Source organism: Pavona decussata, unplaced genomic scaffold (assembly GCF_977016875.1).
Source record: "Pavona decussata unplaced genomic scaffold, jaPavDecu1.1 SCAFFOLD_602, whole genome shotgun sequence".
In the NCBI taxonomy this organism is placed as follows: domain Eukaryota; kingdom Metazoa; phylum Cnidaria; class Anthozoa; order Scleractinia; family Agariciidae; genus Pavona; species Pavona decussata.
Window position 1 is genome coordinate 6,901,771 of NW_028145860.1, and position 26,937 is coordinate 6,928,707.

The 26,937-nt window shown below is 39.3% G+C and overlaps 2 protein-coding genes and 1 long non-coding RNA gene across 6 annotated transcripts in view; 2 read left to right on the forward strand and 1 right to left on the reverse strand.

Annotated features, from left to right (window-relative positions):
• Positions 1-26,937, reverse strand: part of LOC146449756 (uncharacterized) — a 58,600-nt gene that overhangs the window by 11,840 nt on the left and 19,823 nt on the right. Inside the window, exon 2 of the long non-coding RNA XR_014860643.1 lies at positions 360-1,082. This is a non-coding gene — a long non-coding RNA (uncharacterized LOC146449756). The remainder of the gene's footprint in view (positions 1-359; positions 1,083-26,937) is intronic.
• On the forward strand, positions 2,329-6,648 carry LOC146449757 (uncharacterized). The gene has a single exon (XM_085101557.1). It carries the CDS (start codon positions 2,572-2,574, stop codon positions 4,600-4,602), a length of 2,031 nt encoding a protein of 676 aa, XP_084957683.1. The 5' UTR covers positions 2,329-2,571; the 3' UTR covers positions 4,603-6,648.
• LOC146449758 (uncharacterized) lies at positions 9,036-21,465 on the forward strand. Of its 4 annotated transcripts, XM_085101331.1 has the most exons (3): positions 9,036-17,807; positions 18,442-18,584; positions 19,370-21,465. In XM_085101331.1, exons 1-2 carry the CDS (start codon positions 17,694-17,696, stop codon positions 18,541-18,543), a joined length of 216 nt encoding a protein of 71 aa, XP_084957457.1. In that variant the 5' UTR covers positions 9,036-17,693; the 3' UTR covers positions 18,544-18,584; positions 19,370-21,465. The 4 variants fall into 4 exon arrangements, 2 of the variants coding, with proteins under 2 accessions (XP_084957457.1, XP_084957456.1); XM_085101330.1 differs by having other exon boundaries at positions 18,442-21,465; XR_014860600.1 differs by having other exon boundaries at positions 9,046-18,584; positions 19,370-21,456.

Consider the following 26,937-nt stretch of genomic DNA (forward strand, 5'->3'; position numbering starts at 1 on the left):
ATGCATTTATTGTGGGACATTTTTTTTACAGGTCATGTTGTACTGGCATGTAACCAAAAGTGTAAGCATCCCCTAACCCCAAAATATTAGCTTTTTAGTATGGGAGACCCTGTTAAGCTTGTTTATATACAGTTATCACAGTGAGCTCTGACCCTAACCTGTAAAAGAAACCTTTTGTATTTGTAATATTGAATAAAAACTTTAGTTGGCTCACTAACCAGTGGATAAAAAGTATTAGTTGCACTTTATTAGTTGCTGGATAGCGATTTATCCACTGAATAGAATAACCCTAAAACCATTTTACAACCGGGGCCAGAACTATTTGGTACAGTAGAGTTAACATTTGAATGGCGACTTACTCGTTTGGAGGTTTAAAGGAATGGTGAAGGTAGCCTTGAGGTTTTCCTTGTGGTTGCCTATTTTCATCCTGTATGAAAGGAAGAGGGAATCTGGAAAAGAATAATTGGCAGTACCATTGTGACGTCCTTTGACGGCAACGTAACCCTTTCGTTGATGAACGCTCGCACTCGTGTGGTGCAGCATTTATGTCGTGTAGTTATTCTCGATATTTAAGCAGTCCTGGTGGTTGAAGGACATCATTAAGTCTGGATACCCGCAAGTCACTGGCACCTTTCAAAGAAATGAAACGTGTCTTCCATTCTTCCATCGTTCAAAGCGCTTTTAGGCGCTATTGTTTTGGGCGATGGCTGGTGGATCGATCCAGGCGGAAAGTTTATCAGCAACTCTTCAATATTCCTGTCCACGGTAATCTTTAGTGTAGCCGGTATTACCGTGAGTTGTGGCCCATTTGCCAAGCTATGTCGTGCTCGAATCGGGGAAATGAGGAGTTGGTTTTAGACTTATAAAATTTCAATCAAAGCACGGGACTGTATGCTCCCCGTCGAAAAAGTCCGCCATTACCCACAATGCAAAGGAAACCTTCATTCTTGTACCACAGTCAAACCACAACGCACGCTCGTCCCATCTAATAAACAAAATCTCGCCTAAGCCTTTCGCTCGACGTCGATTTCGATAAAAATTGACTTTTATGTTTTCCACATGTCAATATTTAGGACTGCAACCTATGTAATCAAGAAAAAGAAAAAAAAAATAGCTTGCAACGAACACTCGACAATCGAACGAGGAAATCTAAGAGAGAGAGAGAGAGCCTCAGTTCAGGCAGGGCTACTATCCAAAACGAATCTGAAAGACTTGTTTACTATGTGAACCATACGCAATCTCTTAGGAATCGATCTCCGTAAAATTAAATGCTAGTCAACCGTGCATGTTCGGTCAGCCCCAACTTTATAATAAAACGTTCCTCAGTCAATCTCACACCCAATAGTAGTGTAATAAAACAAACAGAGGGAGAAAACTTTTAATGGTGAATTTCTTGGCTCACTTATCCATGAAGAATTAAAAAATCTGACCCAGCCTCAATGCCAATACCGTGCTAAGAGCCATTTCGGACCATGCCAGTGAAAGATTGGAGTACCATTGACTTATACAAGACGGGGGGGACACCAGGCTCCCCCCCGGTGTACGAGTGTCACAGGTTGCCCAGCCTCAATGCCAATACCGTGCTAAGAGCCATTTCGGACCATGCCAGTGAAAGATTGGAGTACCATTGACTTATACAAGACGGGGGGGACACCAGGCTCCCCCCCGGTGTACGAGTGTCACAGGTTGCCCAGCCTCAATGCCAATACCGTGCTAAGAGCCATTTCGGACCATGCCAGTGAAAGATTGGAGTACCATTGACTTATACAAGACGGGGGGGACACCAGGCTCCCCCCCGGTGTACGAGTGTCACAGGTTGCCCAGCCTCAATGCCAATACCGTGCTAAGAGCCATTTCGGACCATGCCAGTGAAAGATTGGAGTACCATTGACTTATACAAGACGGGGGGGACACCAGGCTCCCCCCCGGTGTACGAGTGTCACAGGTTGCCCAGCCTCAATGCCAATACCGTGCTAAGAGCCATTTCGGACCATGCCAGTGAAAGATTGGAGTACCATTGACTTATACAAGACGGGGGGGACACCAGGCTCCCCCCCGGTGTACGAGTGTCACAGGTTGCCCAGCCTCAATGCCAATACCGTGCTAAGAGCCATTTCGGATTAGGTTAGGGTTAGGGTTAGGGTTAGGGTTAGGTTAGGGTTAGGGTTTAGGTTAGGTTAGGGTTAGGGTTAGGGTTAGGGTTAGGGTTAGGGTTAGGGTTTAGGGTTAGGGTTAGGGTTAGGTTTTAGGTTAGGGTTAGGGTTAGGGTTAGGGTTAGGGAGAGGACCCGTCCGGCCGAATTCATTTCTTTTTTAAAGGAATCTAAGGAAGGATCCTTCTTTGGGTGTGTTAGTCTGCGTGTATTCTTAAGTTGCTTTCTTTCTTTTTTCTCTTTTGCAGCAAGATTGATTGGTTCATGTAATAATTTTCAAGTATATAAAGACTGGTAAGGAGGCCTTTCTCAGATTGTCAACGAAACAGATTGCCGGCTACGTGGACAGGAGTCAATATAATTTTTTTTTGCATGTTATAGTTTAGCTTGCTATTTTGGGTGGAACTTTGATTGGCGAAATGGCTGTTCAGTTTGGCAATCTCAATGCAATAAGACGAGGAAAAGAATTGTTTTACTGTTTTTCCGAGGTCAAAAGCAAACTGTTTTTTAGTGTAGCGGAAGATCATTTATGTAATACACTGAATTTTCTGCAAATACAGACTTTAGTCTGTACAGAAGACGAGAACCGTTTTTTCTCCAGTCACCTTCCACCTCAAAATGGCCCTTTTAGATTAATAAGTGAACACAATTTATTACGTCTTCAAAGTAGCTATAGATTTCTATCGCATTTTTTGCAAACCTTTGAACCCCAAGTTCCTACTGTAACGGGCGACGTTTCAACAGGTTTTTCTCCGATAAAATCTCAAATACCTTGGAATTTTCAAAGTGAATTTGATCATACGCAAAATAACTGTTTAGACGACCAACCAGGGCCTTCCTCCAAAAATGACGATCTTGAAAGCGATGGCAGACACCTTGTGAATGTGGGTAGTAAACTGATTGGTTCTTCCGTAGAACCCGTCAGTGATGATGTAGTAACACAAGAAGCCTCTGACTCCTCTTGCAATGAAAGCAAAAAAGTTGCTTCCCTAAGTAGCGAGGAAATGTCACCCGAGCTCCTTTCAGACATCAAAGAAATACGAAGGTTTTATTCTTGCGAACTCAATTGTGACCGTGAAGGCAGTGCGTTGCAAAATGTGACTATTGACAAAATGATTGAAAGACTTTCTCGATTCATGTGGTATTTAAAAAACGTGAAAAAAGTCGATCCAAAATTTTCTTACTGTGCCGATGCGCAGATAATACAACAATTCTCAAATTACATGATGGATTCGCGTTCTGTAAAGGCAATAACTTGCAGTCGTTATATTTCCGCCTTCCTTAACGTGTTGAAAGTGCCATCAGTATCTAGTCAGATCAAAGATTGGACTGATTCAGTAGACAAAGTGAGGGCCATACAGAGACAGCTAGAACGCCTAGCACGGCGAGATAAAGTAGACGATTTGGCAAAAAAGCCTGCACTGGAAAAAGTGGTTTATAGCGAACTTTTAGAACTTTGCCGTGAATTAAAATGGGAAGTAAGCGAGAAAACTGGGTTGGACCAGGCAAGAAGTTGCATGAACTTATGTCTCCTACTGCTTTACTGTTCAGCTAACCCCGGGCGAGTTAAAGAATACATATCTTTGCGCATTTATGGCGGCCAAAACAGCGATGAGTGTAAGAATCAAAATTTTCTTTGCTTTAATCAAGACGGAACCACCATCTTGTATGAGGATGCTTACAAAACAAGACTCACTTATGGACCGAACAGAACAGATCTAACACCATTGACTTTTCTCACTAATTATTTGAAGATTTACTCCACTAAAATGAGAAACTTGCTTTTGGGGGGTAAAGAACATGATTTTTTGTTCGTCAATTCAAGAGGCGACCCCTTCACTCATGCTTCGTATACAAATTACGTGTCTTCGCTTTTCGAAAAATATTTTTCAATGAAGTTAACCACGGTCGATTTAAGAAAAGCAGTCGTAAATCATTTTTTGACTTTGCCCGGAAGTAACGATCCTGCGCTGAGAGAATCGTTTGCAACTTTAATGAAGCATTCCGTAAGGACGCAAAAGCGATTTTACGACGAACGTCCCTTGGCTCAGAAGAAAAGTAAGGCGCTAGATATGTTAAGCTCGACGGTTTCTCGAAGCCTTGACGAAGACGGTGTACTTATCTTGAGCGATGAAGACGAGGAAGGAAACATAGAATATCTTCCCATACCTGGCGATTTTGTTGCTTTAGTAGCGTCGAATTCTACTGAAAAATGTCCTGAAGTGTTCATTGGCAAAGTTTTAAGGTTATCGGAAGACCACAAAACAGCCTATCTAGCTGAGTATTCGGAGACTGAACCAGCAAAATTTAAACTCAATGCCGGTAAGAGTTTTAAAGAAGCTGTAAATGCATTGATTTATCCTATCGACCTCGTATACTTGCACTCTAACGGAATCTACGAGCTAAGAACACCGAAAATTGACATACATCGCCAAGTTCATAAGCAGTAAATGTTTTACAATGACTGAATAAGTTGAATAGTTTCTTGTGAGCGAAGTGTAAAGTACCTTTTTTGAATGTGGCAGGTAATCTATACCAAACAAGTTCATGGCTGAGATGACATATTGCGGCGAAGACCAAATGCTGTCACAAGTACTTAAAGAAATTGACCTCATCCCACAACTGTTCTTCGCGTTCATCGTCAGCAATGACAGAACAGTAATTTCCTTGAGTTCCGAAAGCTATTCTCGTTCAATTTCAACGAATTACTTGTCCTTCGCTAGTGATTTTTTCTCCGCGTTTCTTCGCAATAGCACTACATTTCGCATATGTAGCGTTTGCTTAAAACCGCACGGCCAAAATCAACTTTGTCTACCGAACAACTTCGATAAAGATTCTTTAGATTTACTTTTCAATATTTTGCAGTGGAATGTATGTGGCCCCCTATCTTTTTCTGAAAGTGACCTCGTATCTCTCGTACGGTTATGCGGTTTTTTACTTATAAGAACTGACATACTACACGCGTTTCTAGTTCAGTTGTTACCAGTCCGCGAAGTGAAGTTCTCAGAAAGTGGGCCAATATTTGTATATGAACTCTACAGAAACGGCTTTATGAAAATAGCCAAATTTTATTCGCAAGGTGTTTACCATCCAGACTTTTATAGCGTTTTACAAACCTGCACCAGTTATCGACAAGTCAAACGCAAGCTCCACAGCTTTCAACGCTTCGACAAGTTTGCGCGAAGGGACAAATTTCCGTCGGGAAGGTTCAGATTTTCGATTTGGGATGATAGCGACATTTAATATCCGTTCAAGCTGATATAAAGTGCTACTCAGCTAATATAAAGTTCAGCAAGGCAAAGTAAATAGCTTTATTGTGTCTTTTCGGGCGAGGGAAAGTTTTCCGAGTATTCTGTTTTGGCCTAAACCTTTTTGTAGGAAGTTTGTTTGGAAAACTTTTCGCCGCTCTTACATTTTCTCCTATTAGCAAGATGAAGTTTTTCGATTGTTACCGAGATGTTTTGGTATCCGTCCTGTAGCGTTGGAAACTTCAGCTTGAAAATAATGTATGTATGGCTAAATGAAAAGCGCCTGTGTAATTTCCTCTTCTTTTACTGCCGGATTATCATGGCCCGCCTCGATTAGCACTGCTATCTGCGGAGCCAGGGGATTAAGGATTTATTGACAAATAATAAAATATCGTTGTTGTTGCGCGATATATCTGCCTTTGACACTTATTTGTGTTGGTTTGTTCAGTGTTGCAAACAAAGCGTGATAGGTTTTCCGTTGTTCGTTTGGTCTACAAAGATTTTCTAGGTGTTCTGTTAATTTGTTGTAGACAGATTGTTTGAAAAATATTTAGCCACCTTAGTATAATCTTTCCTACTAGCAAGGTGAATTTTCCAATTGTTACAGGGATGTTTGTTACCCGTCCTGTGCGGTCGGAAACTTCAGCTTACTTTTAAGCATAGTATGATTTGATTTGTTGGAATGGGAAATGTTAACGTTCAACAGACGTGTTGCATAATTTGAAAGGTATAAGCATGTGAACAACTCAAGTTTCATTAAACGTTACTGTTTTGGTATATTTGATTGTTTTTTTTAATTTGATTGACCAATCCCCCCTTGGGGCTTTTCAGGGTCAATGTAGCCGCCTCTCACCCCACCCACCCAGACCAATGACGGCTTTAATCAGATAGACCATGACACCGAAATCCACGCCCTACTCTTTACGAACAGTGCCAAGGGTTCTTTAACTTCCCACAGATTATTATTAGGAACAAGTGTTGTGAGACGGGACGTACGGTTTACCGTCCTTATCCGAGAAGACTAGAAAGTCTAACAATTTGCAGATGTCATTACAAAGGCAACACTTTCCCCTCAGTCATTTAAGGACCCTGAGTGTTGGTCCAGCCGGGGTTTGAACCCAAGGCATACGTTCTGCGCATCGCGAGATACTCAGGTTTCCTATGGGTGGTGCCTACTAATGCAGGAATATTTTTGCGCGGTTTAAAAGTATACGGATAAAGCAGAACTTACCAAATGCTTTTGGTATCTCAAAATATAAAAAAAAAAGGGGGGGGGGGGGGGGTTAATCATGCATTTCTCAGATAATGAAGCTTCAATTTAGAAAAGAATCCCATACATAGGTTATTTTGGTTTAAGCCTATCTCCACCCAGTAGGCGACAGCTATCGAGCAAACACGAAAAAGAGAGAAGTGAGTGAGAGAAGCACAAGTTTGTGTATTGTAGAACAAACAGCGGCTTAACGTTTTTCCGTTAGCCGTAAACGCGAAGCTGAATCTCTCTATTAATGCTCAAATATCTCTGAAAAATGCGTGGTTACCCACAATTTTCTTTTTGGATCCCAATAGCCCTTGATAAGATCTGCTTTTCCCGCGAAGTCATAAACTGCACAAAAATACTTCGGTATTAGTAGGCATCGTCCTTAAACTATATTATTTACCATTGTCTTTAATATCCTTTTAATAAAACCTTGACAACCTCTCCCTCTATCTTTTGTCGTGTTAGGTGGGTGAGTGGGTGGATGGCGGGGGGGGGGGGGGGAGGGAGGGGCTGTTTGTGCCAAGTTTTTTCTCAACCAGCTTAATCGAATTGTGTTTTAAAAAATCGGCCATCGGTAAGAGAGTTTATTTGTTTTAAAAATGCTGATTAAATGTCTCACTACCAAAAAGCATGATGTCATTTAAAAATAAAGAAGTTCATCGCAGGGCACCCAACGAGGGTTTGCTCCTAAATACATTGAAAACACTTTTTATCCAGAGTACTTTTAGATAACTAGAATTGCATTCTCAGCATCTGTTCCGGAATTCTAGGGGAACTTACGTCTTTTCGAAATTAAGAGAGATTCAGTACTCTTTTCCCGAAAATTTTAGAACACTTTCCTAACATTTTTAGCCGTCTTCAAGTAATAGAAAATTGGAGACATATATTTTGAACAGATATTTTGCAGAAGACAGTGGTTGGGTGCCCCTGTAGACTGTGAAAAGAAAGCTCGAAGATTTTCAAGCTTGTAATAAGGATTTAGAACCCTTGACATACTGAGATACTCCGAGTATCTGTGAAATTATGTATTGTTTACTCGAAAGACTAGCTGTTTCCTTTACAAATTAACAATTGAAATAGCTTAGAAAAAAAAAAAATGAAAAGGAACCAGGCAGTATTTACTTTATTCAAGTGACATTGCTGATAACAGAAAAAAATAGTTTCTGTGTGTCTGGCAAGAACGTAACAATTCATTTTTTTCACTCAGTCTGTGCAATAGCTAACTGGTCTCTTTATGTACAATATTTTCCAGGAATAATTTAAAAATTAGGTTGAATAAGGAAGTTATTTCAAGAGAAACAAGAAGAAGCAATTTTATATAACTACCTGCAGTTATAATTAAATTAATTATATTAATATTATATTAATATTTATTAAATTATAGCCATATAATAGATAAAAGACAAGATAGTGAGCTATTATCTTGTTTTTTTTATTAGTTTTAATGTAGGGCTCCTATTCATAACAGAGTATTCTAAAGGGATTACCCTAGTTAAATAAAGGTTTACTACTTGCAGGTGAAAATTCAAAATCTTTATTATTTCATGCTCTGAACAGAGCTTTTCAACATAAAATATCAATGCAGACGCAAAAGGAGACCATATATACATGTATAGTTCAGTAGACCTACTCATCATATCTCAAGACTTACATGTGAAGCCATAAGCTGTATATTTCATTCTATCTGTCATTCACTACAAGTGCTACAAGCAGACGAAGAATCGACTAGAGCATACATCATTGAGGAACTTGGACTTCATCACGTGTAAAAAGCAGACATCTAACTGATATTCTCGGTGATCTTTTTACCCTCAACCATAAGCTGTGAATCATATAAAAAAATAATTGAACAATACAGTCAACTCCCGATAACTCGAATCTTCAAGGGAAATTGAAAAAGGTTCGAGTTATCGAGGGTAAAGTTAGCGATGGTTCGAGTTATCGGGAGTCGAGGTTTCTATTATGTCACCACGAAATAAAAGGATTATCTGAAGTAGCGAATTCGCGTTCGATTGATCTGGTTGGGGAATAGTTATAACTGGAATAAACGCTAGAAATCGTTTGCCTTGACAATCAGTGCTTCACAGTATCTAGAGTTTGACTTGAAGCAACATCCTAAGAATCATGGATAACTTAACTGAATCCACGAGGAATAAGATCGATCGAATGCAAGCTAAAAGTCAGCAAGATTTTACTAGAAACTTGAATTTAAAGGTCCATATTCCCGCTGTGCTTTGTCTACATCATATCATTGTTTTTAATAGTTAAACTATGTTGAAACTAGTTAAGATCTTACCTTACACTGAACTACGCTGCTGTACAAGATGGCGAATGAACCAGCCGCTGTACAATGACGTCATTATTATTATGGATCAATGAAAACTCTGACTGTACGATGTACAGTCAGTGTACTATTAAATCATTGAGTAGTTACACAGGTTTCCCAGCTTTTGCGTACAGGCTTTCAAATCATTTCACCAAATTTGGCACGAGTGTTTGGTTTCCAGGGAAACACATTGGAAAGCCAAGGACTGAGAACTAGCCAGAATTTTAAAGCATTGAGAAACATATATATCATCTCTATCACATATCACAATCTTGTTGAGTAATTTAAGCAGATTTGATCTATTATATATCCTCCGTATACAGTATCTTGTTTGTTCAGCGTTTTCTAATTTTTATTCAACATAGTTGAAGTACTCTATTTATCCAGAGCCGGCGAGTTCCGTTTTGATCATCTACAGTTTCCAGCATGGCGTTCACTCACATCAACGCACTAACACACTGTGACTTCAGAGTAGCGGTAAGTGGGTTTGTAGAACATTTATTAAGTGAACAATTCAACTACAAGAGCTTTTTTACATCCAACTTTATTCATTGTAGAGGCTAATTTTCGACTTAACGCATTCATTGAAAGGCAAAATTTAAACGCTACTTTATTTTCTTAGAAGTTTTCTTAGTGCCCCATTCACACCAAGGTTTAAACACGTTTAAAAGCTGTTTAGTTAAACAGTTAAAATTGTTTCGTTCATAAAAGCTGGTTTCGGCGATTTTTGTGGACTACAGATTTAGTACAAATGAAAGCAAGTTAAAGTTTACTTGCATCCTACGTCAAAGCGCACGGTTCAGCTTTCTCTCACCAATTTTCATTTTGTTAAACCTGGTGTAATTAAACATGCTTTGTTGGTGTGCATAGGGCTTAAGATAGTCCTTGTTCTCGTAACTTACTTATGCTAGAACAATTATTTTCCTAAATAACTTTAACGGCTTGTTTTTCTACGCACAAAAATAGAAGACTTTTCGACTGCGCTGCGAAAAGGCGACGATTGTATTTATCGCAAAAAAAAGGTGTGAAACTTGCACTCCGCCGCGTATTTAACCTACGATCAGGCGGGTTTTTTTTGTCTGGAAAAGGGGATGAAAAAAACTTTTCCCCTCCTCTCCCAAACAAAAAGGCAAGAAGGACCACCTGATCGCAGGGTACAGCGTAGTCTAGTCTCAAAGTTTTCAATCTACGATTCAGCTTCGCGTTTACGGCTCACGCCAAACAGGAAACGTCAAGCCGCTGCTTGTTCTAAAATGCATAAACTTGTGTTTCTCTAACTCACCTCTCTCTTTTTCGTGTTTGCTCGATAGCTGTTGCCGACTGGGTGAAGATAAGCTTAAACCAAAAAAGCTTCATTTTTTTTTTCATCAAAGAGAAAACTTCAGCCGGCCTGGCGTTTGCCGTTTGCTGTAAAGGCGATGCTAAATCTCTCTAGTATTCGCTGACGGCCAACTTAGTTGAATTGGCCATCGCGTAAATATTATCGTGTAAAATAATTAATGGAGGTATTTGCAAAACTTCACAGGGTGCCAACGTTTATTTCTGTTTTCCTTGTTATTCAGTAAGGCCTTCGATAAGTGTTCGTCCGAATTTACCTTTCCATTTTTTTTTTCTCACGCAGATTTATCCAGATGGGCAGTCACTTTCTGAATCGTGCGAACTAAGTATTTTGCAATCAATGCTAGATCCGGAAGAAGCTTCCAAAAATCAACTTAACTTAAATACGTATAAGAACGAGCTTTCGAAATCTTTTCTTGGAGAGGGGGATCGGTTGACGGTGATTGCGTTTGACAAATCAAACGGTACTCCCTGTGCTATTGCGATGTTCAAGAAAAACACTTATGACCCTTCTCTTATGGAACCTCTACCCTTATTACAAATTCACAGCGGCATATTGCAGACAACCCGTAAAACTATTTGGGAATTAAGTTATTGTATTAGAAGCGTCGACAAAAAAGGAAAATGTCTAGGAGACATCTGCATCGCAACAGGTTTAGAAGCGCTGCATAATCTAAATTTAAACGCGCGACGCCAATATACCGTGAACGTATGGCTTCAATTGGCAGGCTGTTTTAAGAATAAATCGGCTCTAGGTCTTTATTTGTCGTACGGATTTGAAGTCGTCGCAATGTACCTTGGCTCCGTTTTAATGGTCCTTAAAGATTTAGATAATGTTTCGATCGATCGAGCAGTTCGCCTCGTAACACAGAAAACCGAAGCGACCTATTTACTACCAGTGTTAAAAGAAAGAGCCGATTTTCGCGTAAGTTCACCTGCCCACCAAACTCCAACTGTCCCCGCGGAAGAATCTGACGTCGCAGCCTCGCAAACAAGTACCATTACACAGGCCAGTGGTCCAACGGATGCTGGTGAGGAAATGTCTCAGGTAAAAAGACGCATCATAAATTCATATCAAACACTCGAAAGTGTGTTTCATCAGATATCCAAACACCTCGAAGTCGTTCAAAAAAACTCGGCTGCGCTTCGTTTTCTCAGCTTACTTCTTAGCCTTTGGATATCTGATGAAACACTCATCCTCGTGTTTGATATATTACTTCATCTGAGAACGATGATTATTCTAGAAAGTGACGCAGGCATACTCGGAAAAAAGAAATCCGAGTGCTCCTATCAGGAGTCGAACCTAAGACCTTCCGATTACTAGTTCGGATGCTCTACCACTGAGCTACAGGAGACTCGTGGGAGCTAAGGCCATTAAACTAGGTTCATGGGACAAACATCCTGCATACTGCAAGGATTTGAATGTCGAACGTGTGGGATATGAAAGGAATGTGATGGTATATTTCCAGCCTGGTGAATGAATGAGAATGATGATTATTCTAGAAAGTGACGTAAGCATACTCGGAAAAAAGAAATCCGAGTGCTCCTATCAGGAGCACTTCTTCTATAGCTAATTCGCGTAGCCCGCACTCCACGATTTCCAATAACCATAATATTCAATTCAGGTTCCTTGCGATGGTGTGTTTGTCATTATTCTCCTCAAAACTATGTATAACAAAACAATCATTTCATTCGGTTTTTCTGATATCCTAAATAATGGAATAATTGTTTAATATAGGAAAGTCCTTATCATGGTCATGTGTCTTAAAGTTGTTTCTCTCTGCCACCTTTCCAGGAAATAGAATCTCCACCGGAAGACGATGACGACAACGATGAGGAAGCTACATCTACACAGGACCATGGGAGTGAAGGGGCAGCTACCCGCGCCGCAGACGAAGAAACTCTACCAAAATCCATTCGGTTGGCTACAGGATGTCGGACACGTGCAGATTTCGCATTATATGTTTCTGATTTAAAATTTCGAACTTTCATAGAGTCCGCTCGATGCGAGAGTTCATTATCAGTTAGGCCTTCAATTTCAGATTCTACGGAAGCCGCTATGATTGAAAATATTTCTTCGATGATAACGCATCTAAGTGATCTGGAGACCTATCATGTCTTCTTACAAAATCTACAAATTGCGAAGCAAATCGATGTTTTAGGCCGCTCACGAAACGTGCACTGTCTAAGTGTGGCTTTTGATCTTGCTAACAATCGCGAAATCCACCTAAGTTACAACTACCTCAGAGAACTACTGACACTCTCATGGGCTGTTTACCGCTTTCCAGTTTTAAAGCAAGTCGATTTAACCTGGAGGCATGCCTTGCGCGTAATTCCCGAAGTCGCTTCGTTTTTGGACAACAAAATCACCAACGACAATAGCCTTCTCCCTTCGAATGTCCGCACAGCGCAAGATAGCCGTTACGAATCTGCTTATCTGCGATTATGTCTACAATATCCACCCGATGAAAATTTTGGGGATGGAGACGGGCTACCGAGTTTAAAAATAACTAAACTTCACGGTCTTTTTGTTCAAGATGAACCATGCCGAGACGAATCCATAACGAAGGTAGTGGGTAATCAATATCCCGAGCAATTTCGTATTTTTCATGGTGCTCTGACAACCTTTGTAGAGAAAAGAAGTCGGCTTTTAGGATACGACACACAAGAAGCACCGCGCGATCCGGGAAGAAGTGACTGTGATGTGGATCAGAGGTATTGGCGAGAGGGGCGTAATTTTTTAGAAACGCAGCTACGTCAAATAAGAGGTTCAATTGCCATCGATAACGCAAATATTCTCGCTGACTGCTACGGCGTCGACTTGTATGACCGATTATTAATAGACATTCGATCGGTTTTCGACAGCCAAAATCCTCCTTCAAATATTCAGCCGTCTCTGGGAAGGTTCGAAATAGCATCTCGTGCACTCGCAACAGGCTACGCTTTTCCCACTCCTCGCTACTTTTACAATGAGCAGTTACATGCAGCTTTTCAAACCGCAATCAGAGAAAGACGCGGGGCGTTTGGCAGGGAGGCTCCGTTTGTAAATCCTATTTTATGCAGAGAAGCGCGATACGCTCTAGAGAGGAGAAAACAGCGACAAAGGAGACATGCCTACGTAGAATAAGTGGCTCTAGCAAGTGAAATATTGATTCTAGAAAACAGCGCTAAAAATTCGGCATTTATTTTTATTTCAATATTCTTGGCTTAGTTTGATAGCCAGCTCTATAAGCTTTAATTTGATATAAGGGTGTAGGTATCTACAGTTTAAACCGGACTCGCTACATCGCTTAGACTCGAGACACCTCTGAAGGTATAAGGTAACCTTAAAAATAAAAAAACAAACTTTTTACATGACGGTCAATGGACACTTCGATTTTCATTTTAATTTGTCTGTCAAACAGAGTCGACTGTCGCTCAAATTATACAAAACAATCATCATCGCGTTGGAGAATGCAAGAGCTAGTAAAAAAAAACCCCAGCATTTCGACAGGTATGTAGCAAATAAAGTCATTTTAAATGCTATCTATTGCAAGTAGGATATTAGCGTTTGATTTCAATTAATTATTTTCTTTTGTTTTCTTTTTTCGCAGGAAGAATCACCTTTTTTCGGGACGCTTTTGCTGAAAATTCTTACTTCTCTTTACGAGCCTCTCTTGAAATAATTTATACTTACGCATCGTTTCGGAAAATATTCTACATCTATTTTTCGGTCGTTTTCCCCGCTAACAACAAACAACAAAACTTTATTTGATTAAAATAACAACAAGAATGGCTGGTCCCGCAAACAGTTATAAAACTAATCGCCGAGGGACAAGACGAATACGGGAACATTATTTTTACCAAAGTCAAAAGAGCTTATAAATACAGATATGGAGAAAAACAAAAAGGCTTAACGTAGTAACAGATTTAAAAGAATTTCCACTAGTTTAAACAATAAAAATAATAATAGTAGTAAATGGAACAGTTATTTAGGTAGTCCTGCATTTTTAATAACCATCGGGATTACAAAAACCTTAAAAAAAGTTTTAACGTTCACATTTTAACAGAAAATAGTTTTAAGCGTGGAAAATAAACGCGTTAGTTTCTGCACACCTTGCGTTTATTACTTTAATTTCTTAAGAGTTTTATCTTTATTATCCTCGCGAGGTTTTTGTTAGCGACGGACTGTAAGCTTGAAAATAATTATTATCGTTAAACATAAAAACTGCACGGGTCATAAAAGCTATCTTCAGAGGTCTCCTGTACAATTTCTAAAAGGCTGTACAAGAGACATAAACCTGGAAAATGGACAAAATGTTTTAAAGTTGCATACTGACGGGTCCTTAAAATTCCACAAATCACAAGACTCATCTTGGCAACGACATACATTTTTGCATTCTTTTCAGTGATTTTTTTTTCTGCTGTAAGGCTATATATTTGTAATCTCATTTTTCGAAATAATTGAGGTCCAACGATCGCCGGGTCGACCAATGCGAAAACGAACATCTATTGATAAGACACGTGACGTAAGGGCAATTCTGAAGAGTTTTATGTGGTACGTAAACGCAAACTCTTTGGTCCCCTAACACCACAGCATATTAAAGACTTGGTTATTGCCAAATACGGGAAGGACATGTATATCACACGTTTTTATTTACTAGTAATACGGAAAGGACATGTTCCTGAAATATAATAATTATTAAATTAAATGGTAAAAAGTTTTTGTGTGCAAATTTGTCTCACTCATTTCCGATCGCCACGACCACTAAACAGGAACGCACTGCGATGAAGTATTTTCCAATGAGGACACCGTGACGTAAGGGCAATTCTGAAGAGGTTTATGTCGTAAGACAGACGGAAATTTTCGGCCTCTTATTCCCCAAGAGATTAAAGACCTTGTTATTGCGTAAGACGGAAAGGACATGTTCCTGAAATATAATAATTATTAAATTAAATGGTAAAAAGTTTTTGTGTGCAAATTTACAAGTAAGACAATTTTTTTTATTTTCCATTACTTTTAATTCCATTCCTACTTTTTCCATTTTTTTAAAATCAATCACAAGTATAACTTCTATTATATTCTTTTCGATTCCATTCTATTGCTAATTGTATCTAAATTATAAGTGAAATGTATATGAACCATAACGAAAAGGTTTATGTTGTACTTAAAAGGAAACTTTTTGTCTCACTCATTTCCCAGGATATCACGGAGTGTTTTCCGATGCGAAAAAATGTAATCCAATGATAGGACACCCAGACGTTATGGCAATGCCCTCGGCAAGAAAGCAAGAACAAGGAATAATCCACATTCAAATATCGCCACGACCACTACACAGGAACGCACTGTGATGAAGTATTTGCCAATGAGGACACCGTGACGTTAGGGCAATTCTGAAGAGGTTTATGTGGTACGTAAACGCAAAATCATGGGCCACTGAATCCACTACAAATGAAGGACATAGTCATTGCTAAATACGGGGAGAATAATTATAGGTGAAATGTATATGAACCATAAGGAAGTGGTTTACGTTGTACTTAAAAGGAAACTTTTTGTCTCACTCATTTCCCAGGATATCACGGAGTGTTTTCCGATGCGAAAAAATGTCATCCAATGATAGGACACCCAGACGTTATGGCAATGCCCTCGGCAAGAAAGCAAGAACAAGGAATAATCCACATTCAACGATCGCCACGACCACTACACAGGAACGCACTGTGATGAAGTATTTGCCAATGAGGACACCGTGACGTTAGGGCAATTCTGAAGAGGTTTATGTGGTACGTAAACGCAAAATCATGGGCCACTGAATCCACTACAAATGAAGGACATAGTCATTGCTAAATACGGGGAGAATAATTATAGGTGAAATGTATATGAACCATAAGGAAGTGGTTTACGTTGTACTTAAAGGGAAACTTTTTGTCTCACTCATTTCCCAGGATATAACGGAGTGTTTTCCAATGCGAAAAAATGTAATCCATTGATAAGACACCCAGATGTTATGGCAATGCCCTCGGCAAGAAAGCAAGAACAAGGAATAATCCACATTCAACGATCGCCACGACCACTAAACAGGAACGCACTGCGATGAAGTATTTTCCAATGAGGACACCGTGACGTAAGGGCAATTCTGAAGAGGTTTATGTCGTAAGACGGACGGAAATTTTCGGCCTCTTATTCCCCAAGAGATTAAAGACCTTGTTATTGCGTAAGACGGAAAGGACATGTTCCTGAAATATAATAATTATTAAATTAAATGGTAAAAAGTTTTTGTGTGCAAATTTACAAGTAAGACAATTTTTTTTATTTTCCATTACTTTTAATTCCATTCCTACTTTTTCCATTTTTTTAAAATCAATCACAAGTATAACTTCTATTATATTCTTTTCGATTCCATTCTATTGCTAATTGTATCTAAATTATAAGTGAAATGTATATGAACCATAACGAAAAGGTTTATGTTGTACTTAAAAGGAAACTTTTTGTCTCACTCATTTCCCAGGATATCACGGAGTGTTTTCCAATGCGAAAAAATGTTATCCATTGGCAAGACAAGCACTGTGATGAAGTATTTGCCAATGAGGACACCGTGACGTTAGGGCAATTCTGAAGAGGTTTATGTGGTACGTAAACGCAAAATCATGGGCCACTGAATCCACTTCAGATAAAGGACATAGTCATTGCTAAATACGGAGAGAATAATTATAGGTGAAATGTATATGAACCATAAGGAAGTGGTTTACGTTGTACTTAAAAGGATACTTTTTGGCCCACTAATTGCCCAGGAAATCACGGAGTCTTTTCCAATGCGAAAAAATGTGATTCATTGATAAGAGACCCGGACGTAAATTCAATTCCTTCCGACTGCTCCACATTCAACGATCGCTGCGACCTCCAAACAGGAAACCACTGCCATGAAGTAGGACGTCTTTCCCAATGAGGGCGTAAGGGCAATTCTGAAGAGGTTAATTTGGTACGTACATGGGCCACTAAATCCACTTCAAATTAAAGATATCGTCATTTCTAAATACGGGGAGAATAATTATAGGTGAAATGTATATGAACCATAAGGAAGTGGTTCACGTTGTACTTAAAAGGATACTTTTTGGCTCACTCATTTCCCAGGAAATCACGGAGTCTTTTCCAATGCGAAAAAATGTTATCCATTGGCAAGACAAAGTGTTTCTCATTCCATGCCCACGACAAGACAGCAAGAACAAGGAAATCTTTTCCAATGAGGACACCGTGACGCAAGGGCAATTCTGAAGAGGTTTATGTCGTAAAACAGACGGAAGTTTTCGGCCACTTATTTCGCAAGAAATCTATTGCTATGTATCTTATATTTGTACTATGACATTGTATTTAACGCGGCAAGCATTATAAGTGAAATGTTCATGAACAATTCCCAGGAAATCAAGGACTCAAGGAGTCAAGGAGAAAAAGACGACCGTTCGATAAGACGCTCGGAGGTTTTGGCAATGCGTTCGACGGTCCGAGACGAGGTAATACAATTTTTTCCCTTCCATTACTTTTCATAAATCACAAGTATAACTACTATTCTATTCTATTCTATTCTATTCTATTCTATTCTAATCTAATCTATTCTATTCTATTCTATTCTATTCCATTCCATTCCATTCCATTCCATTCCATTCCAGTCCATTCCATTCTATTCTATTCCATTTTATTGCTATGTATATAAATTATAGGTGAAATGTATATAAACCATAATGAAGAGGTTTACGTTGTACTTAAAGGGAAACTTTTTAGCTCACTAATTGCCCAGGATATCACGGAGTGTTTTCCAATGAGAAAAAATGTGATTCATTGATAAGAGACCCGGACGTAAATTCGATTCCTTCCGACTGCTCCACATTCAACGATCGCTGCGACCTCCAAACAGGAAACCACTGCCATGAAGTAGGACGTCTTTCCCAATGAGGGCGTAAGGGCAATTCTGAAGAGGTTAATGTGCTACGTAAACGCAAAATCATGGGCCATTAAATCCCTTACAAATAAAGGATATAGTAATTTCTAAATACGGGGAGAATAATTATAGGTGAAATGTATATGAACCATAAGGAAGTGGTTCACGTTGTACTTAAAAGGATACTTTTTGTCTCACTAATTTCCCAGGAAATCACGGAGTCTTTTCCAATGGCAAAAAGTGCAGGACAGGCTGTTTCTAATTCCATGCCCACGACAAGACAGCAAGAACAAGGAACTCTTTGCCAATGAGGACACCGTGACGTAAGGGCAATTCTGAGGAGGGTTATGTGGTACGTAAACGCAAAATCATGGGCCACTGAATCCACTGCAGATTAAGGACATTGTCATTTCTAAATACGGGGAGAATAATTATAGGTGAAATGTATATGAACCATAAGGAAGTGGTTTACGTTGTACTTAAAAGGATACTTTTTGGCCCACTTATTGCCCAGGAAATCACGGAGTCTTTTCCAATGCGAAAAAATGTGATTCATTGATAAGAGACCCGGACGTAAATTCAATTCCTTCCGACTGCTCCACATTCAACGATCGCTGCGACCTCCAAACAGGAAACCACTGCCATGAAGTAGGACGTCTTTCCCAATGAGGGCGTAAGGGCAATTCTGAAGAGGTTAATGTGCTACGTAAACGCAAAATCATGGGCCATTAAATCCCTTACAAATAAAGGATATAGTAATTTCTAAATACGGGGAGAATAATTATAGGTGAAATGTATATGAACCATAAGGAAGTGGTTCACGTTGTACTTAAAAGGATACTTTTTGGCTCACTAATTTCCCAGGAAATCACGGAGTCTTTTCCAATGGGAAAAAGTGCAGGACAAGCTGTTTCTAATTCCATGCCCACGACAAGACAGCAAGAACAAGGAACTCTTTTCCAATGAGGACACCGTGACGCAAGGGCAATTCTGAAGAGGTTTATGTCGTAAAACAGACGGAAGTTTGCGGCCACTTATTTCGCAAGAAATCTATTGCTATGTATCATATATTTGTACTATGACATTGTATTTAACGCGGCAAGCATTATAAGTGAAATGTTCATGAACAATTCCCAGGAAATCAAGGACTCAAGGAGTCAAGGAGAAAAAGACGACCGTTGATAAGACGCTCGGAGGTTTTGGCAATGCGTTCGACGGTCCGAGACGAGGTAATACAATTTTTTCCCTTCCATTACTTTTCATAAATCACAAGTATAACTACTATTCTATTCTATTCTATTCTAATCTAATCTATTCTATTCTATTCTATTCTATTCCATTCCATTCCATTCCATTCCATTCCAGTCCATTCCATTCTATTCTATTCCATTTTATTGCTATGTATATAAATTATAGGTGAAATGTATATAAACCATAATGAAGAGGTTTACGTTGTACTTAAAGGGAAACTTTTTAGCTCACTAATTGCCCAGGATATCACGGAGTGTTTTGACAGGTTCGTGATGACTCGCTTGGTGAATGCTTGCCTTTATGCTACCCAGATAAAACTAGAAAAAAGAGATAAAAAACAATGTAAGTAGTGTCTCGTGAATAGTAGAAATTAAGTGAAATGTTTCCGTGAATAACAGAAATGAGATTTTACACTTACCATTAAGCTCTCAAGGCCTCCTTTCTGCCGTATTGACAACAATGACGTCGCCGAGACAACAAAAACGTGATATTTATTTTTTTTAATAAACGCTGGGTAATATGTCTTAATAGTCCATTGCTGTATTTATCTGAATTGTAATCAGGGAACCGTAAGGGTTGATTTCCAGTGTCGCGTAATTTTGGCGTGTGCACATGCGTAAAATTTACGTTCGCAAATAACACAGAGGCAATGCGTGAAAGGTCGCTCGTAGACGTTGAACCTCGCTTAACTTCTCCTTTACGCTCGGCACTTTTGCCTCTCTTTTCCTTAGCAATCTTGTCGATTACTTAAAAGAAGAGACGTAATATAGGCAAATGATTATTGTAAATTTATTCTTAACAAGTTTTATCAAAAGAACTGAACTACTACGAAATGTTAGTCTCAGTTATATTTTTGGTTGAGTCGTTTATTGGTTTAATTTTAGAGGGATTAAATAGAAACATTTTAACTGGAAGTTTACCTCATACGTCTACTTTAAATAACGGAAAATTATACCGTCGAAACACTATCAGCATTAAGTCAATGAATATTAAAGAGGATGCATGGGAAAACGACCAAAAAATTTACCACCGTACATTATCTGCTGTTTGAATGGGAAAGGATACAGAGGCTTTCTTTCTACCCGCCAGCAAATATTTGAAGGCTAAAAAGGATTTTATGTTTGTCCTATACTGAAGACAACCGTTTGTTGAACGTCTTTCAAATATTGTGAACTGAGACCGACTTGATTAGGATAGCTCAGAATAAAACGTCTTTAAAATGAATATTCCCATAATCGCTTATATACCATCTGCCATAACTCTGCCATAACTCTGTTAGTAATTACCAAATGTTTTACCGTGTGACATTAGGACGCAAAAGAAAGAATGACCTCGCAATCACAAGCATATACAAATAATCAGAGCCGATTCCACAAGTGACTGCCTTTAAAAACCCTAATTTATATAAAGTTTGTAAACCTTATTTGAATCATAACGCCTTAACAAATAGAAGTAAGAAACCATCAACCTCCATCAACAAGTCCTCGGTCTAATATTCTGCCACCTGTAAAGCACGCTCGGTAAAACGTCTCTGCTTAACCACAGCTCAAAAATAATTTATTACTTATTCGGCGCAAATATCTATATGAATATATTCAAATGCGCCTTACAAGTTACATTAAAATAATAATAAAATAATAAAACTAATATAATAAAACTATCCAATCCTTATATAACATATAAGCTAAAACTAACACCGAGTCAAAAATGTAAATTAAGGCTGCAAACACTCTATTATATCAGTGCATCAAGGACGTCACAATAGAGTCTGGAAACCTATTGGTAGCGCTCTATGCTGACGTCACAACAACGAATAGAGATGCTTAATTCTCACCACCCCACACGTCGCAATGTTCTTTAAATTTGAGTGTTTGAGTCTTTTAGTCGATCAGTGGACATCTCCGGCATTACTCAGGTCACAGAGAAGGCACGTTGGGCTCTGGCCTAAGTCGAACGGCCATCCAATGCACCCCCAGTCCTGACTGAACGGCTTGACTTAATCCTCCTGAGGGGAAACAAGCCAAAAACACATTCCTAAGAATGATAACGATAATGATATGATAAGAGATTGGGTCAGGAAATTAATCCATTCAACTTGCCAGCTGGGATTAAATTTAACCCTCTGGTTGTCAAAATGCCTGAATCTGCAGTGAGTTTACTGCAATCAGTCACGATTCAGCCTCATTAGGGCCTAAGAGTGTTGAACATCCAATTTCTCCTTGTAATTTCAAAGACTATTCAACCCCCCAGGTCATGAGAATTAAGATTTTTATCAGCCAAGGTGGATTTTTTTTTCTGATCTTTTAAACAACCAACACTCCCTAACCACAGTGTGGGGGCAATTAAGAGAGGAGAATTGGTTCTTTGATTCAATTTATCAGTGGACATATATGTATTCGAGACTTAAAATGGTCATGAGGTTCCATCGGTGGGCACAATTAATTTAGAACTTATTAATAATTATAATAATAATCAACCCTAACACTCATGAATGCAGTTCATTAAGAACTTTCAAACTTTTTAAACTGACTACTGAACTCAACTAACCTTCCAGTCCAGTTGATCATGCAAGCAGTGGGTCCATCTCACCCAGAAGGCACGTAGCCCTGGTGGCCTGCTTCTCGCGGCATGAATGCACCCCAGTCAGTCAGTGCTGAGTTGACGGCTTGACAGAAATAAATCCTTGTCAGAGGCTGACATCTGTCAGGCTGCAGACAGTCACAAGCAAAGCAAAACATCAAATCTGATTCTCATTAATGACTTTTTATAAGTGTGACACTGAGACTTTGGAGCAATACAAATTCAGATGGCTTTGCAAATAACAGAAAAATAAATTTAAAAAAAAAAAAAAAAAAAAGAAAACACACCCAAATTAATGATGGTGACGACGACGTGATGACAATATGAGACTGGGTCGAACATTTCGAGCCAGTTCAAGACTGCAATCAATGTCTGCTTTTCTCAAAATAGATCAATCTTCTGTTGTCAGCTGCATGATACACTTAAGCTGAACAACTCTAAAATATATCCCCAGTGCAGAATTTTTTGATTTGCTTTAGATCGGTTTCAATCAAACTCCCAGCCTAGCTTAAAACATTCAACTTGCCAGCTGGGATTAAACTTAACCCTCTGGTTGTCAAAATGCCTGAATCTGCAGTGAGTTTACTGCAATCAGTCACGATTCAGCCTCATTAGGGCCTAAGAGTGTTGAACATCCAATTTCTCCTTGTAATTTCAAAGACTATTCAACCCCCCAGGTCATGAGAATTAAGATTTTTATCAGCCAAGGTGGATTTTTTTTTCTGATCTTTTAAACAACCAACACTCCCTAACCACAGTGTGGGGGCAATTAAGAGAGGAGAATTGGTTCTTTGATTCAATTTATCAGTGGACATATATGTATTCGAGACTTAAAATGGTCATGAGGTTCCATCGGTGGGCACAATTAATTTAGAACTTATTAATAATTATAATAATAATCAACCCTAACACTCATGAATGCAGTTCATTAAGAACTTTCAAACTTTTTAAACTGACTACTGAACTCAACTAACCTTCCAGTCCAGTTGATCATGCAAGCAGTGGGTCCATCTCACCCAGAAGGCACGTAGCCCTGGTGGCCTGCTTCTCGCGGCATGAATGCACCCCAGTCAGTCAGTGCTGAGTTGACGGCTTGACAGAAATAAATCCTTGTCAGAGGCTGACATCTGTCAGGCTGCAGACAGTCACAAGCAAAGCAAAACATCAAATCTGATTCTCATTAATGACTTTTTATAAGTGTGACACTGAGACTTTGGAGCAATACAAATTCAAGATTTTAAAGAGCCTGAGGAAGAACATTTATTTGAAATAAGCTAGTAAGTAAATTGATAAGCCATCAGGCCATCACTAAATAAATCACTAAATAAATTAATCTTGCACTCACTCATGAATGCAGTTCATTAAGAACTTTCAAACTATTTAAACTGACTACTGAACTCAATTCACCTTCCAGTCCAGTTGATCATGGAAGCAGTACGTCTCACCCAGAAGGCACGTACCCCTCGTGCGCCGAGTCGAGCGACATCAAATGCACCCCAGTCAGTCCTCGGAGTTCACGGCTTGACTTAAATCCTTGTCAGAGCCTTATCTGAGGCTGCAGACAGTGACAAGCAAAGCAAAAAATCAAATCTGATTGCACTGACACCTCATATGGTCCTGGGCACTCAGGCAAACTTTAAGTGTGAGACTACTAACAATTTTGATCAATACAAATTGAAGATTTTAAAGAGCCTGAGCAAAAACATTCATTTGAAATAAGCTAGTAAGTAAATTGTTAAGTCATCAGGCCATCACTATAACGACAGCACCTTCTAATAATTGTCATACTAAGTAACCGATGGATGAGATTGAGGAAAACGATTTGCAAATAACAGGAGCGATTCCGTGCAAAACTTTGACTTTACCAAAATATAATTTAAGAACGAATTCAATCTAAACTTCTCTCGAGTGTGCGATATTCTCTTGACAAAGAAATAAACAAACAAACAAACAATGCGAAAGAAATAGATTTCATACCTTTTTATGTAGTCTATCTTGCTTTAGCGATACAATATGAAAACATGGCTTCCGAAAGCACGAGGCTTGTGGACAAACGCCGTGATGCTCTTCCAAGCTGCACGAAAGCGAGATTTATGGGGATTTTTGGAGAAATCCTCATAAATTAAAACTCGCTTTAGTGTGACTGTGGTGTCCTTTAAATAATTAAAGAGCAAGCTCCATGACTCGGCCTGGCCTGGGCACCAGACGCGTGCATTGATAGGGGCTCGTTTGGCGTGCAAACGAACCCCTGCCATGCTGCGAAAAATTGGGGGGGGGGAATTTTGAGGAGGGATTGCAGTAGTTTCCAGATGGCTTAAAGGCCGCGCTAGGCTACCGAGGCTTGCACCCAACTTTTAAGCTCTTAAATATCAACTGTTAAAGATATGGGCGTGCATATATTAAACCGGTGCTTTCGCTACCGAGAAATGTGATTTCCTGTGTTTTCCCTTGCAGTTTATGTACTGAACGTGGTTTGGGTTTTTTTTTTTTTTTTTTTGGGGGGGGGGGGTGACAATATATTTTACCAGATGTCAGCTGTATCTGCGTATATGAAAGCTACGCTCCTGGGCTGTCAAAAAAATATATTTTGTATTAAGTACATTTAAAACAGTAAACTCTATGCGAAAATACAAAACAAAACAAAACAAAAAAAAAAAGGTGCGTGAAGAGTTATTTCGGAAAGTATAAATTTGACTACTTTTCGTTCATCAGGGAGACAACTGAGATATTTCCTGTTTGTTGATCGTCTGCAGGGATGTGACAGCTTTTTTGTCGGTAAAGTGAAATGGCCGATCTATTAAAACGGTTTTTTTTTAACAATAGAAATGACAATAAACTTCGGTCAAGTTCAAGGTGCTTTGCAATGTGGGTGCAAAAACATTGTTCAGGTTTGACTGTGTTTTAGAACTTTGATAAGCTTTTGTCTCTTAATAAAATGACATCGCTCTATGGACCTGAGGTCTGTTGTTTGTACGAGCCGGGATAAAAAAGGGTACAGTTCATTTTCGGAATAATTAGATTAGCACCAACCGGTAACTGGAACCAGGCACACGGACACGCTGTGTGAGGTCTTGTTGCATGAAAACAGCAAAACCTTCCTGGCAATTTTCAGTCGCCCACAAGTTAAAATCATGGAGATGCGCAAGTTCCATTAGGTATGAATAACCTCTATTGCTGTTTTCTTGTTTCTGCAGAAACTCAGTGTATTTAATGTCCTAAGCAGGTTGTTTTCTGCACGTACCTCTGTGTTATGTTAACAGCGGGAAGCAAAGTCCTGTTCTTTGCGTTGTCCAATCAGAACCGTTTGTTTTCTACTGAACATTACGTTTTAGCTCGTGATTACATGAGCAAAGTTCACATTGCGCGGGCACTTTGCTACTGGAAGCATGGTAAGTGAATTTTTTCTCGACCCGTAAACCGTAACATGTATAACTTCTCGGTATATTCTTAACTCGCTTTTAACTTATCCCGACTGTAGGCGCAGGTGAGATCGCCAAAGGTACCTTTTCACTCACTTGCTCTTTAATAGAGCTCCGAGAAGTTTCATTTCAACCTTGACCGTGTACGCCCCTTCTTGGCCTCGGAATCTAAAACAAGTGCTCATTTATCTCAAGAGCTCTTATACATACATGCAATTCATACACTAACATTGGTTTCTGTGTAGAAGTAGGAACCTTTTAACAAGACCGAGCCATTATCACACAATTCAGTCCCTGCAATTTTGTTTTTCGGCCATTCAAAGTAACATCGCCCCTTGACGTTTAAAGCAAACACGAATCTGTGCCCAGTTATCTGTTAGGTTCTAAGGAAAAGGAGATGAACTTCCCTTTAATCGAAGTGGCCAGTGCAAATGAACTAATTGTCGGGTTTTTTTGTTTTCCTTACGCTATAGACCCTGACTTTTTTCACCGTGCCTAAGCTCGTTTTTGGAACGCGGAATTGTTGACACAACGAATTGGTAAGTCAAATCTCTGAATCTGTCTTTGTTTAACCGTTTGACATGGCAATTTACCCAGCATAAATGCACTAATTGGTTTTAATTTCACCTTTCCGATAGAGTATTTTGGACAGGCCTGGGTTTTCGCTTCAATTTGATATGGACAGTCTCTCTCCACTAAAGGCATTTTGGTGAGTCAAATCTTCGAATTAAAATTAAGGGTTGAATACTAAACCGGGTAGGGTAGATAAACCCCTATTGGGCAAACTAAATTTTAGAGTTACGGCCTATAATTGATTTAACATGTGAAAAGTACCCATGCCAGCACAAATGCACTAATTGTTTGTGTTTTTTTAAAACCTTTCCAATAGAGAACTTTCGACAGACCTGGTTTCCGTTTGATATGAACAACTTGACAGCGCCTCTCCACTGAAAGGAATTTTGGTGAGTCAAATCTTAAAAATTTTCCATATTGAAACGCATAAAGTCAGGGGGCTGTACCTCGCTGAACCGCGCTCGAGGGTTCAGTCTTTTAAGCAAACTAAATGTCCGGGGTTGATTTTTCATAAACCTTAAGTTCAAAATTTAGGGTTGAATACCAAGCCGGGAAGGGGTTCAGCTATTGGGCAACCCCGCAAGCGGGGTTCACCACTAATTGTTTGTGTGTTTTTTTTTAAATAGAGTACTTTTGACAGACCTGGTTTCCGTTTGAATTTGATAATGAACAACTTGACAGCGCCTCTCCACTGAAAGGAATTTTGGTGAGTCAAATCATAAAAATTTTCCATATTGAAACGCATAAAGTCAGGGGGTGTGCCTCGCTGAACCGCGCTCTAGGGTTCAGTCTTTTAAGCAAACTAAATGTCTGGGGTTGATTTTTCATAAACCTTAAGTTAAAAATTTAGGGTTGAACACCAAGCCGGGAAGGGGTTCAGTT